The sequence below is a fragment of the Lithobates pipiens genome, unplaced genomic scaffold (genome assembly GCF_037356315.1).
Source record: "Lithobates pipiens isolate NorthernLeopardFrog02 unplaced genomic scaffold, aLitPip1_a1.2 Scaffold_25, whole genome shotgun sequence".
Lineage (NCBI taxonomy): Eukaryota > Metazoa > Chordata > Amphibia > Anura > Ranidae > Lithobates > Lithobates pipiens.
The window spans coordinates 72,707,044-72,722,413 of NW_027507787.1; the positions used below are offsets into that span (position 1 = coordinate 72,707,044).

General features: G+C 40.6%; 1 protein-coding gene and 1 long non-coding RNA gene across 2 annotated transcripts in view; both read right to left on the minus strand.

Annotated features, from left to right (window-relative positions):
• The window catches only part of LOC143930339 (uncharacterized), an 892,155-nt gene that overhangs the window by 10,077 nt on the left and 866,708 nt on the right, over positions 1–15,370 (minus strand). The gene's annotated exons all lie outside the window — the stretch shown is intronic.
• LOC143930338 (protein NDNF-like) overlaps positions 1–15,370 on the minus strand; it is a 55,827-nt gene that overhangs the window by 10,077 nt on the left and 30,380 nt on the right. The window contains exon 3 of the mRNA XM_077454596.1: positions 3,566–3,690. Coding sequence (XP_077310722.1) covers positions 3,566–3,690 — 125 coding nt within the window. The remainder of the gene's footprint in view (positions 1–3,565; positions 3,691–15,370) is intronic.

Sequence of the window (15,370 nt, forward strand, 5' to 3'; positions counted from 1 at the left end):
CCCCTACACAGTCCCCCCCCCCCCCTTCAGTTAGAACACACAATAGGGAACACAATTAGCCCCTTTATCGCCCCCTAGTGTTAACCCCTTCTCTGCCAGTGACGTTTTTACAGTAATCAATGCATTTTTATAGCACTAATTGCTGTATAAATGCCAATGGTCTCAAAATGTGTCAAAATTGTCCGACGTGTCCACCATAATGCCGCAGTCCCGATAAAAATCACAGATCGCTGCCATTACTGGTAATAAAAAAAATTATAATAAAATGCCATAAAACTATCCCCTATTTTATAGATGCTATAACTTTTGCGCAAACCAATCAATACACACTTATTGCGATTTATTTTTTTTCACCAAAAATATTTAGAAGAATACATATCGGCCTAAACTGAGGAAAAAAATAGTTTTTGGGGGATAGTTATTATAGCAAAAAGTAAAAAATAATGCTTTTTTATCACAATTGTTGCTCTTTTTATGTTTATTGGGGAAAAAATGCAGAGGTGATCAAATACCACCAAAATAAAGTTCTATTTGTGGGTTAAAAAGGATGTCAATTTTGTTTGGGTGTAACGTTGCACGACCGCACAATTGTCAGTTATAGTGACGCAGTGCCGAATCGCAAAAAAAGTGCTCTGGTGAGGAAAGGGGTAAAACCTTCTGGGGGTTAATATACAGCATTCATTAAAAAAATACGTAGTAATTGTGTCATGAAGTTTTTGCCATTTCCTGTTATAGGATAACAATTCTTTGTTCCTGCCATCGAATTGCTCTCCTGTGTTGTCACTCCTTCACATGCATATGTGGAAGAGACTATAAGCAGCCATGTTGATGCTCATTATACAGGCATGGTTTGCCACTGCTATTAGCCCTTGTACACACGGTCGGACATTCCGACAACCAAATCCGTCAGATTTCGTGTGTCGGATTTTGTCCGAAACTGGTGTTGCATACACACGGTCGGACAAAGTTGTCGGAAAATCTGATTGTTCAGAACGTGATGACGTTATTTCATTACGACCGGAGTACGTTCAGGCTAGTAGCCAATAGCTTTGGTCTAGGAATTTGATCTGAGCATGCATGGCACTTTGCCTGATCGGAAATTCTCTACAAACGATCGGACAAAGTCCGATCGGATCATGTTGTCGGAAAATTTTATAGCCCAGCTCTAAAACTTTGTTGGTCGGATATTTCGACTGAAAAAGTCAGATGGAGCCCACACACAGACGGAGTATCTGACAACACGGTCTGATTGGACATTTTCCGTCGGAATGTCCGACCGTATGTACAAGGGCTTAGAAGGAATCCAGCCCAAAGCAATGACATGCAGCCACAGCTGGGAGTGAGTACATGTAGACAGCAAATGGCTGAAAGAGGCTGAGAAGATCAGTTGCACTGAGATGTAACAAAAACAATTGCTATGACTGGGGTACTTCTAAGGATATGGACAGAAGAGAAAAAGAAAAAACAAAGACAGAGGCCATAGGAGTGATCCTTATAGTGTAGTTGTTTACAGATTAGTTCAATACAATATATTAAGAGAAGATAAAATACAGTTATGTACTCACTGTGAGGTTCCTGAGCTCCCTTATTGGGGATCAGACAACCTGGGGTGAATGTCTGCAGGGAATATAGCTGTCCCTGTGCAGGGAGCAGTCACAATCAATGCTAGATGGGGTGATCTGGGCGAGCCTACGCACTGTGATCTCTAGATTTCAGTGTATTTACAGCAATAAATCTTTGAGCCTCAAAAAATGGGAAAGTGGCGTCAGCAGAAGTGTCCAAAATGTAAAGAAGCTGTGAAGTGAATTTATCATAAATTTGATATGTATTGCCAAAGGAATATTATAGGAACACAGCCAACACATTTCACCGCACTATACTGGCTACTTTCTCACGTAGGTGTGTAAAACACTTTTAACAGCTGGTAGTGTGTTCTAACAGACAATAACAAAAACATGTTTTTTGCACCATCCTAAGGAAGAGGCCAGTATAGTGCCATGAAATCCTTTAACAATATTTTTATAATATTGTTAGGGCAATAAAAAATCCACTTCTCAGCTTTTCCTTTACATTTGGGTGCCTCCACTTTCTCATCTTTTAGGGCTCAAAGATTTCTTGCTGAAAACAATTGATACACAGCACATTAGCAAAGTAAATGTTACAGTATCTATTTAGGATTTAAATCTACTTTACATTTATTGTTTAGTGTGGAAGTATATGCCATGGTGTTTGATAAAAGTGACTACATTTCTGACAATTCCTGCAGAATCCCTGTCATCACTCCCAGCCATCTTTTGTCGAAGAAGCGGGTCGGTTACCTTTCGGCTGGGCAGTGATTGCCTCTCTTCAGATGCAAGTACTGTTCAGGTTTTCAATACAATACCCCATAGGCTGAAATTTGAACTTCCACTTTACAAAGAAATTTTCACTTTACAAGGTCATTTTCTCTTAGGGGAGTAATATGGTTTGCAAAGAATACCCGATTGCGTGCAAAAAAAAAAAAAAGACTATACTTTTGCTTGTACATGATTGGATAGTGGAAGTCAGCACAACTTCATCTCATTCACAAAGCTAAGGGAAAATTCCGTGTGAAGAGAATATCCTATTTGCATTTAGTAAATCAACCCCCAATGTGTTGAGGATTGCTTGCCACTTTGAAGTTTAGTGTTCTCACTCAGATTCTACATGCCATTGCTTCAGTTTGTGTTAGTGGGCATGTGCTGATGACGCTGGCACATGTAAATACAGGGGATATGTCCTAAACCGTGCAGGTTTAGGAGATATCCTGGGTAGCAACAAGTAAGCCTTATTATAGGCTTACCTGTAGCACAAAGTGGTCTGTAAGGGTTTACCACCACTTTAAGACTAAATGCGAAGTTCCAGACTATTGTTTCTGAGCAGAGCAAGCTGTGTTTTGCCTTTCTCTGGATTCTATAAACCTGGATTGAGGCTTGGAGCTTGAAGGTTCCAAAGTGGTTTGGGTGGAATGTAACCTTTAATCCTGTGTCTGGATTGTACTGGATGTGCTCCTGTGCCTGTACACAGCTATGCAGGATCATAATATACTCAAGTCTAAAGATAGCTCGGGGCTCTCTGTGTGGGCACAGCTCCCATATTGGAGACAGGAGCTCTCAACCAGGGGTCAGAAGTGCCCAGCTAGAAGCCAAGAGACAAAAGGTCTTGTCTCATGAATCAGGTCAGCTCCTATTGGGGTGTCTGGAGAACCCCTATCCAGAGACCAGGAGTGTGCAGCAGACTGTGCAGTAGGGTGCTGAAACTAAAGGCTAAGTGAGCTGAGTGAACCAGCAGAGCTGGGCAATATAGTTGAAGGGACTGGTAAGAAGAGCAGCAGTGCTGCTGACAAGATAGCTAGGTGGTTTAGCATATTCAGTTGACTGTTGTTGATGGTGGAAAGCCCTGCATGGGCAACTGATTTCAATGTTAACTGTTCCCTTCTGTTTAATAAATGTGGGCTACCACGCCCTAAAATACCACTTGGACTGGCATAACTAATTGGAAAACTGCCATATGTGCATAATCAGCCCAAGACCATATGTATTCATACCTGCTGCTTTTCCGTGGAATGCATGTGATGCTCTGTACTGTAGAATACTCCATTCAATAGGTACATCACAAGGAGTCACAGTGATTGAGAAGTGAGAACTGTTTTCTTGCAGTGAAAAATAGTACCTGAAAAAATATGAACATATAAAATGATGATTACTGTAACGTGCAAAATACAGATACATCTGAGAACTACATTTCAAAGCATATTTTTGACTGTTTAAGGCCCCATTAAAATCTTTCCAGAATGCTCGAGAAACGCATGCCACGTTTGTGGTGCCATCACAGCAGCAGAGAAGACAGGAGAATAAGGTGGCCACATATGAAATGAATTTGTCACAAGTGATTTCAGGACAGTAGTCCAGCAATGTAGTGCTGACTCAGCAGATATAAGCAACTTGTCAGCTGCACTAATTATGAAATATAATGTAAAACTTTCCATTATCCCCGTATTGTGCCTGTCATATGTATATTTTTACCCCCATACATAGCTAGGTTCACAAAGTTGTAGTATCTATGAAAAATTTTACATTTGAACTGTAAATTAGTTTTTAATGCATAAGTGTTTTGTTTTTTTGTATGACTGTTCATTGTTGTTCTTTCCTTCTTGCGTGTACTTCATAGAACTCAGACCAATTAAGAACGAAAATATGTGTAATACTGTATATTCGTGGAAAGCACTTTGAAATGGCCAAAATAATGGGCCAAAAGCACGGACGCCTTTGGGCGCCACTAAGGGGCAGTTTTCTATTTGCATTTATTAAGTTATACTTAGAAATTCTGTAAATGAGCTGCTCATATAACCAATTATCTCCCAGTCACTGATAGACTAATGGAATATCAGGCAGTCAGCTGTGGGTCAAGCATCTGTTGACCAGACACTGGCTGCTCTCTTTTATTCTGCTTCAGCATCTGTAGTCCTTCTGCTTCTAGTCCTGAGCCTTCTGCTCTCTCCTGCTTTTCCTACAGCAGTGGCCTGCTACTTCCTCTGTACCCCAATACACATGTGCTATTTGCTCCCTCAGATACAAAATAAATCAGTGTACTACTGGGTTAAGGGGCTCCCTATTTTTATGTATATACAATATACAGCATGTAATGGTCTATAAAGATGTTTAATAATCAGTTTCTTCAGTTTTGTGAGTTATTTTATTCTTTACCAGATGTTGTGGTGTTGATCCTTGACCTAATTCAGCAAAGTGATGAAGGCTGCATCCTCACAGATATCTGGCTAGTTGACCTCATGGTACTGACCTTTGGCCAAACTAACCCAACTGCTGGCTTGACCATTGGCTTTATCGTAACTATTTATTATATGACCTGATGATTTTCAGGTATTGATCCTGGCTTGTTTGGAAGTGTCTTAGCAACAAATAAACATCTAGCTCCTCTAAACAACCTGTGCTGTCTCATTGCTCTGCAGTTTTTTTTGTAGAATTTTGTAGAATTTAACCTAAAATACCAAGAGATTGGGAAAAAAAACTATATATATATATATATATATATATATATATATATATAAAGCAAAAAGCATCAATTTATACTTTTAGTGAGTTACTGCTTCCCTAGGTATTGACTTACAAGGACTTTATGTTCCTGAAAATACATCATATAGAGCTTGGCAACTATCTTAGTAGAAGTAAACTGGACTACTTTGGTTATCGGTTTTATGCTGGCCTTTGTGCCAAACAAAATGCAGACTATACTTTATGTCAAATATGTAGTAGTAAATTCATTTTAGAATGAAAAAAAATATTTAACAAATGTCAAAACTGAGAAATAATTTTTTTCTCAACTAGATGACCATAGACCAGCAATTGTCAACTGTGAGCTGTGGTTGCCTTTAAGTGCACTGTGTTCGGGCATCGGACACAGTGCATTATGAGAAGCGTGACATCTGTGCAATCACGAGACTGCAGGCGAAATGCTTTATTTGCAGGGTTTTGACCTGTCTTGTGGCAAAATCCGCCCATAGTATCACTACGGTGCTTTGTTCTAGATTGGCACTGCCCTAGGAGATGGGTGGTACTTTCCCTCTGAGTTACGACTTCACTTCCGGTTTCCCTGTGCCAGTGATAAACCGGAAGTGACGTCAACAGCTCAGAGGAACGCACGGCCCAAGCTGAACTATTTCAGAATAGCACTCTGCACTGTCTGGAGAGAAGGTGTCCTGGCCTGCACTGTGTCCCCGCTGTGCCCGCTGACCGGCCGACCCACCAGCTGCTGCTGGCAGAGAGGAAGTGTCCCTGCACTATGGCACCGCATTGCCTGCAGATCACCAACAAGAGGGACACTTGGAGCTGTCTCCTTCCACCAGGCTGTATATGCTATTCAGGTCAGTAGAGGGGGGCTGCCTGACCTAGTTCACCAGTGTATGACTTGCAGGCAGCAAGAGGGGGATCCAGCCTTCCCTGTCTGCCTAGCCCCTGCTGTTGGCTCAGGTGGCATGGACAGGGTTAATCCTGCCTGGGTAGTCCAGTAGTGCCCTTGGATGATGGATGATGTGAGCTGTCTCTCTTCCCCCAGCATGGCTCTGATAAGGACCAGTACAGACACATGCTACTGGTGAACTACAAGTGCAAGCATATCCTGCCAGCCAGGGTTACTACAGCTCTCCTGTAAAGTTGGTGCTGTTGAGTTTTGGGGGAAGGCTGGGTTTGATGGACAGAGGCAGGTTCTTTTTTATAATGATGTAGTTCTTGGCTGCTGGAGATTGTTATGGTGGCTCTGCTGGGACTTGTGGTTCTTTAGCAGTTGTGTTGGGTTTGATGTATTCAGGGGGCTTGCAGCTCATTGGTGGGTCATGAGTTTGAGCTGTGGGGTGCTAAGATTGATTCCTGTTTGCAAAGAGTTTGTAGGTTGTCGGGTTTGAGCCGAGGGGTACTGGGTTTGATAGCTTCCGGCATGAAGTTTGTAGGTTGCTTGTGTTTTTGAGTTGCAGGGTACTAGGATTGATTCCTGTCTGCATGGAGTTTGTATGTTGCTTATGTTGCTTATGTGTGAGCTTTGAGGATATGGTTCTTCGTAAAGGTGCCATGGAATATGTCAGTGCTATAAGTCTTGGTGTGTGCGTGTTTACAAGGGGACTTCAAAAAGTTTTTGAAGACCGTGTGTGTGTGTGTGTGTGTGTGTGTGTGTGTGTGTGTGTGTGTGTGTGTGTGTGTGTGTATATATATATATATATATATATATATATATATATATATATATATATATATGCAGTGTGTGTGTGTGTGTGGAGCCGTGACCGTGGTGAGTGCGGACCTGGAGGAGTTTGTTTGCGCCCCCCCCAATTTGTTTTAGCACCAGCCACCACTGATGTGGGAATATAGAGGTTACAGAGAATTCAAAGCAAAATTGAGACGTATGTACCATAATGCTACACTTTCTGCCAAGGGAACAACATCAGCCAATGCTTGCTTGCAGATGTAAAAATAGGAAAATAGCTTAAATATACTGATAAGGTTACACCGCCCCAGAGAAAAACATGACTCCCACCTCAGTACTTCCTATATTATTAAAACCATATAGAGCAGACCTTCTTGTATAATCTTGGGTGTTAGGAAGGTTTATTGTTTAAAGCATTTAGGACTAGACTGAGGACTTGTTGGAGAGAAATTTACACTTGTAGATGTTTTCCAAAGGTGCAGATGGCCAAAGTGGAAACAGTGTTTGGTGCGTAATTCTAGACTAAGGTTTATGTGTATATGACTGAAATCAAATCCCTTCAACACACAGCTGATTTTTACTTTTATGGAAAGAAGAGAAAAAACGTGCAAATGGAAGGATGGATCTGAATTTCATTACATATTATTAACAGGTAATTGTAAGAGAGACATATGGCAATATTTATATGAAACTATAACTATACAACCTTTATAGTAGAGAGGGATTTTACGTTGATGTTTACTATTAAACATTTTTGTTTCTATCCTGTGGAATTTATCAGGGGTGTTATAATCACATCACTTCCACAGGATATGGCAAATTACTTTTTTTTTCTTCTTTGCTTTCCAATCTTTAAAAAGTCTGTGTTCTCTTTGAATTCTAGCAGAATTCAATATGGCCAGCAGATGCATTGGGAGCTCTCCAATGGCTATCTCACTATTAAATTGGTACTCTGAATGAATGATATAGGGAATCAATTATAATTTAGTTTTCCAATCTCTACTAATAAACTAAATGTATAGGCAATACAACTAAAAAACAAAAAGTGAAATGAAGACAGGTGAGTAAATACTACGCCGCGCTATAAATATGATATCATCAAAAATAAATAAATAAATATAAAAGGTATTATAAAATACAAGCAGCTACAATCACAATAAATTATTAAATAATTAAATTGGAAAGTGCTGTGCTAGGTATTATGCACGTTACACGATACCAAATGCATATATATCATAAAAACACACAAATATTGACCAATGGTGAAGTGCCGGTAAATAATTAATAAAAAATAAAATAAGGGATGGGAAAACTCAAATACACAGTAATGCCCTGTACACACAGTCAGACTTTCCGATGGAAAATGTGCGACTGGATCCTGTTGTCGGAAAATCCGATAGTGTGTGGGCTCCATCAGACTTTTTCCGTCTGAATTTTCAACACACAAAGTTTGAGAGCAGGATCTAAAATTTTCCGACAACAAAATACAATAGTTTAAATTCCGTTCGTGTGTAGACAATTCCAACGGACAAAGTGCCACGCATGCTCAGAATAAATTACGAGGTGAAAGCTATTGGCTACTGGCCTCTTTATAGTCCCGTCATACGTGTTCTACGTCACCGCGTTCTGAATGATCGGATTTTCCAACTTTGTGTGACCGTGTGTATGCAAGACAAGTTTAGGCCAAAATCCGTCATAAAAAATCTGATGGATTTTGTAGTCGAAATGTCCAACCGTGTGTACAGGGCATAAGTATATAGTGCTCATGTGAGAAAACATAAATTCAGAAGATTCATAAAGTTCATAAAAGTCCATATAGTGTATGTGAAAAAATATATAACAAATATTAAAGTGCTCGTGTGTAGACAAAGTGTCCTGCTGTGCTTCTACTCAATATGCTAAGTAGTCCATGCAATCACAAAAACAACTTGGTAGGTGTTCAAATGTGCCAAGGTATCCTCCCTTCAATGATCCCCTAGGTAGTGAACGCTAGAGCGTGCGACTTAGTGATTAAGCTAAACACGCATTAGAACCTCTTCTGGGCTCAGAAGGGAAAAACTGCATCCAGGGCTCCTCAGTGAAATGCCTCTGTTTTATGCAAAAATAAAAGCGCTTGATAGTGTAGTAGGTTTAAACAAATTAATGAACACAAGTAAACAAACCCTAATAGAGGGTACTCACATTTATGAAGTGCGTCTAGTGCACCACTCTATTGCCAGCAATAACCAATAAGATCAGATACCGGAAAGGTATGAGGGTGATGTGCGTCTCCTCCTATGGCAGGTAAACTGATCCTCGTGCCGTCCTGTCCCCTCCCCAATGCGTAGTCGATACAGGGAATTCATATCTACTTCAGGGGGAATGAAGACTGGTGCCTGGTCGATTCAAGTTAAAATCCAAATAAAGGAACCATGGCAATTTTTTTTACATTCTCTGTGTTTTGTGTTTTAATCATTTTTATTTTTTTTAATTATTAATAAAAATATTTTTTTTATTATTTTTTACAATATTATTTTTTATTTTATTTTAGGAGCCCCATTGGGGGGAGGGGTTTGGTGAAATATCAAGGGTCTAAGCAGACCCCTGTTGTCTCGCTTTTGAGACAGAGAAAGGGGCTGAGGACAGAACTTACCAGTTCCTTACTCTGCAGCCTCAGCTGCACTGGGCAGTGAACTAATGGGAAGTGCTCTGTGCTGAGCGGCTTGTTCATTCACAAACTGAAGCATAGTAAACAAAGTTTACTATGCTTCCATTAAAGGAGACGTATAGCCAAAGCTTGTTTGGCCATACTTCTCCTATGGACCCATCGTTTTGCACTCCTGTGACCCATTTTCAGCTGAAGTCTGCTCTCTGCTGACGTCATGCATGTCAGTTAGGCACCGCGTCATCACAACAATGGAAGTCGGAATCCACCAGGTGCCTGGACCGACACCACTGAAAGAATGAGCTGGCTGCCTCGGCCCTCTCCACAGCCCAGTGCTCCAATGAGCACCCTGTGCGCATGCCTATGCAATGCCATATGTAAGGCAAATGATAAAAGGCAAAAGGGTTTGGTGAAGGACTATTTTAGAAGAAGACGGGGTACCAAAACAAACTTTCATCCACAAAACAAATGCTTGCCTTACATTGTTTGTTTTACCTAGTTTACGCACCCTATCTCATAAGATCCTCAGAAGTTTGAGAATCAAGTTGTAATGAAGAAAATCCCCATTGATTAGTAAAGAAAACATTTGCAATGCTGAGAATACAGCAGGGGACATTTACTTTGCTGACTATGCACATATATTGTAAACAGACAAGCCCTTCTCAAGTTATTTAAAATGTGGAGGAATCCTGACCATGTATTTTGACAAAGACCAGAAATGTGGAAGATTTATTTAGATAACTTGTAAAATCTGTGTAACAGAGCTCATACTTGTGATGAGCCATGGATAGCACCATACAATGCCATAGATACCCAATGGACAATGTTATAATAAGTTCACCTTAAAGTATTACTAAACCCAAGAGCAAAAAATAAAGAAATAAATGAATAATACATTGCAGCTTACCACATGAGAAGAAGTCAGCAATACCATATCCCAAATACAGTATACCAATTATGCAGCTGGCACCAATGCATGTCTGAAGCACTTAATCTGTCTATATTTGCTTCTTATGTGGGGAAACCTGCAGTCAGCAGGCCAGTCACTATACCCCATGCATTCATCACATGAGAACTGGCCCAGAGAAATCTATTTCTCTGACAATGTTTGCTATATGTAGTGTAGGTAAAGTGAACACATTTACAGTATAACAACTAATGAACTAAAATTCCTGAAAACAGACTAAACAAAACTAGAAAATGCATTTCCTGGAGAAAATGTGTGGTAATGCTGAATAGCATCAAAGCTGCCCCATCATATTGCCCCCATCAAAACTGCCCATCATATTCTTCTATTATAAATCAGTACATGGTGTGTCTGTGCTCTCCCCCACCGCCCATCACTGTGTATAAGAAGCTTTGGTAACCATGGAAACAAAACAGACAACAAAAGCCTGGATGCCTTAATTTAATTACATTTTCTAAAATGATCACTAAACTTAAGCAGCTTTTTAACAAAAACTTTTAACAAAAACTGTAAGATATCAAACTGAAAAGATATAGCCAGATAGCTGAATATTTTGCAAACATTTTAAAGTTTGTTTGGCATCTGTAGGTGAAAGTATGAAGGAGCTGAAACTTTTGGTAGTGGAAGAAGATTTTAAGGATTTTAAGTATGCTCTCATTGACTTCAATGTTAAAAAAGTGTTAAAAAGCTTAATATTTTAAAAAGTATAAATAGTAGAAAAAAAATTTGAAGAAGTCAAATCATCAGCTGAAAGAGCTTAACATTTTAAATGTTGAATGGCTTTAATAGCTGAAAGAATGCAGAAGTTACGCAGAGCCAAAAAACGTACGGAATAATAAAATTAAAAAGATGATGATGATGATTAATGAATAAAAAAAACAAATGCTAAAGCATTCCCTAAAATAAATGATTTAACACTATACTTTAATATCAAGTGAGATAGCAGTATGTTATATGTGTAATTTATAAATGAAAATGATCTGTGTGAGTGAAATCCATACTGTTTAAAAATTGATTTAATATTAATCTGCTTGTTGTAATGAAATATGTACTTCCACTGACAATTTCCAATAATCTCCTTTCCCCCGAAGGCATATGCCAGTGATGGCGAACCTTGGCACCCCAGATGTTTTGGAACTACATTTCCCATGATGCTCATGCACTCTTCAGTGTAGTTGAGCATTATGGGAAATGTAGTTCCAAAACATCTGGGGTGTCAAGGTTTCCCATCACTGGCATAGGCTCTCTCTTTGAGACTCTGAACTACCATTATCAAGAATCTATGTAGCACTCTCCTAGATAAGTGCTAGGTATTAGATAGGTTAGCTTTAGTTTTGTTTTGATGGGTACATTTAGTTGCCACACTGTAGTCAGTGTGGATAATTTCTGCAAAAGCATATGGGATCGAAGGCAGTATGGCCCGGACATAAAGAAAAACCAAAACAATCAGTTTATTGATGAAAAAACATAACTTTATTTGGACATATTTGGACATATTTGGCCTATATTACTGGTTATAACAAATCATTTAAAAGCATAACGTTTATCATGTATATCAACTGTAATGAATTAAATATATCGACTGATTACACAACTCAGCCACTAAGATTCGAGCTGCAAAATAAATGACCCCTCTTAAAATTACTGTCCCCTTTTGTTAAACAAAAGGGACCCAATCGCGTACTAAGACCACAACAGAAAAAGGGGGGGGGGTGGGAGCTGTGCTGGTGTAACCTACCTCAGGCAATTAGCCCTGACTAAACTAGGGGAGCCCTTTTTATAGAGGACCCCAGGAATTCTAGAAGGTTCCTGGGGACCATGTGACCTAAACTGACCTATCCTAGCCAGGGTCCCTGAATTGTAGAAGATTCCAGGTCATATGACCTGGATCGACCTATCCCTGATCCCCCACTATATTAATACAGTGGGAGACCCTTGAAACAGATGTTGTCATGATCACTTGAGGAAAAAAGGGGACTGAAAACAGGCATATCCCTCCTTTCCCCCACATTCTGGCTCACTGCAATCAGTGCAGCCACTATCTGCTAGTAAGGTCTAATCTGTGTGTTCTTCTGCCCTTGTGAATACAGATTGTGTAGGATCTTGGGAACCTTGTTGCTTTAGCTACCCCTCTATGCATTTAGTCAGTTCTATGTCTATTAAAGGGAACACATGGGCTGGTGGTCCCGAAAAGCCTGTCCAATTGTAGCTTCTACATTAATGACACCGCTCTTGTGCTCGAAGTTTTGCTGAAACTGAAGTCTACTGTTGTCACAAGCCTGGACTTTCCAAGAAAGAAACCAAGAGAATGGATGTTTGAAACATCAACATGTGAAGCCTCTTTATTTTAGTGGCCCAGGGCTAGTGTGGTGTTTGAGGGAGTGCTGTGTGCCAAAGTACCTGCTCCCCCAGGTGCTAAGGACAGGACATGCAACATCTTGCTGCAACACGATAGACTGTTCTGAGGTTTACATAAAGTATCTGGCAATCTACTGTTAGTCCTATTGAGCCCAGAGACCTCCTTTAAGAAAAATCTACTTGATTTGTTAATTTTAGTTATTTTTCTTTTAGCAAGCAAAAAAGTTGGCAAAAGCAACCTCTGTATGTATCCTCAACACCTCTCTGCCATATAATATGTGTGCATATGTTTGTTGGCCACAATATCTTCTATATGAGGTAAGATGGCTGGTGTTAAGCAATGGCCACTGATAGAGTGATAGGTCTAGTTGTTTTCTTTCCACCTGCATTACATAACACAGGGGCTACATAACGTAGGGCAGATATTGCTCTCTGCTATAAACCGCTGGATTAAATCCTGCAGGAGTTCATTCATTCCATCTCTAAGGTGTGCTGAGAATGTACACTAAGCTGCACATGTGCATACATTCTACAGAAAATTGAAAACAGGTAGGTAAGTTTGTTTTATTTAAGAGACACAATCCCAGAATCCCATGACTGGAGGAGAGGTCGTTCCCATGCCTTTGACATGTCATGGAACTGGAATCTTCTCATGGTTTTTTTCCCTTGGCTCCCACACATTCAGCACCACAACTTCATAATTTCTTTATTACCAACCCAGGAAACACAGAAGGGGTTTATACTATGGCACCAAGTCAATCAATGACCAATCACAGCACAAAATGCATCTGAGTTTTTATTTCTCTGTAAAAGAAGTTTCGGAAGCAGCAGTGACTGGTTTGTGGCTTGAGTAATTTATATCAATAACACATTTGTTTCTTTACAATTTATTTAATTTTAACACAAATTGGCACCCAACCAATCTGAAACGATTTATTTAGATAAACTGCATTATACACATGAAAGGATGTTGGCGCTGAAAAAAAAAAACAACCTTCACAAGCTCTCTCAAAAATTATTGATAAAAAACATTCATATATGACGGCTGTCTCCGGAGTCTAGGCGAGGCGGGCCTACACCAAGCCTCACACTACAGTTCAGGAGGGCGCTGGAAGCCTATGGCGGACCTCATGGACCCTACGGGCCCGTTTGGCCTGGACTTTCTGAGGACTCTCCAATTGACACATTTTCTTTCCACAATCCCACCTCCCAATGCGGACGCCCAGACGCTTACAGCCCTGGAGGTGTTATGCACTGACACGGGTACCATACCTCACACACTTTCGCTGACATATAACCTTTTAAATGCCCCCTCAGTAGACTTTACACCCCCGGGATTACTTAACTGGGAAAAGGAACTAGTTTGCCAATTCAATGCCTCCATGAGGCACCGTATTCTCAGATTTACGCACAAATCCTCAATATGTGCCAAGATCCAGGAAACCAATTACAAAATTCTTTCACGTTGGTATAGGACTCCCTCGTTACTCCACCGGTACTACCCGAATACACCGGACCTATGTTGGCGTTGCCACACCGATAAAGGGACAATGTTGCATATCTTTTGGTCATGCCCAAAACTAGCGCACTTCTGGAAAGTGGTGCGTGAGACCGTACAACAATTCTTAGACCAGCCCATCACAGACGACCCAGCATTTTTTCTCTTACACGCCTCCAACATCCCTGAGAGGAAATATCAGAAATCAGTGATTCGCCACCTGCTTGACGCAGCTAAGGCCTGCATACCACTCCAATGGAAATCGGCTCTTCCGCCGACCATTGACCTCTGGCTTCGCAAGGTGGAGGACATCAGAAAAATGGAGGGCCTTATCCTCACAGCACAACATAGAGAAGGGGCCTTCACTAAAACCTGGCAGGGCTGGATTGTGTTTATATATTCAGCTGCGGGCCAGGCCCTGAGAGGGCCTGACACATAATACTGCAGAACAAAACTATAGTAGGCTGAGCTAAGGGGTCGTAGATATAGATCCCGTATATGCGCATCTGCTCAGATTTCTGCACGCTCCATGATCGTGTGTCCCACTGCTCCCCACCTTTTTTCCTTCCCTTCACCCCCCACCCCTCTCCCGCTACCTCCCGCACACTCACTGCTCTCCCGCTCCTCTCCTTTCCACCTGCTCCCCCTGATTACCTCCTTTTTTCTTTCTCTTTCTCTCTTTTTCTTGCTCTATTCCCCCCCCATATAACCGAGTAGTTGCTCCCTTAAAAAAAGACCTTGGGAGGTGTGCCCACGAGATAGTGATAATCCGCTGAATTCCACAACATTGGTATTAACGGTTTTTGATATTGATATTAATGTTAGCAGAGACTTGTTGTTGTATCACCTGTTTTGCCTTCTACTCTGTTAGACATGTGGAATGTTTGTATCTTGTTGGTCTATGTGGACCCATCTCCTGTTATAAATAAACAATTTAAAAAAAAAAAAAAAAAAAAACATTCATATTATTTGATCAGTAAGTCTGGATCTGAGCTGAGCCCAACCACGCAGTGACCAGTCATGAAATAATTGAGTCTTGGAGGACAGACTACAATTTTTTTCAAAGCCTAATGCCCTGTACACACCAGCGGAATTTCCATCGGAAAAATCTTGGATGGTTTTTCCGATGGAATTCCGCTCAAGCTTGACTTGCATACATGCGGTCACACAA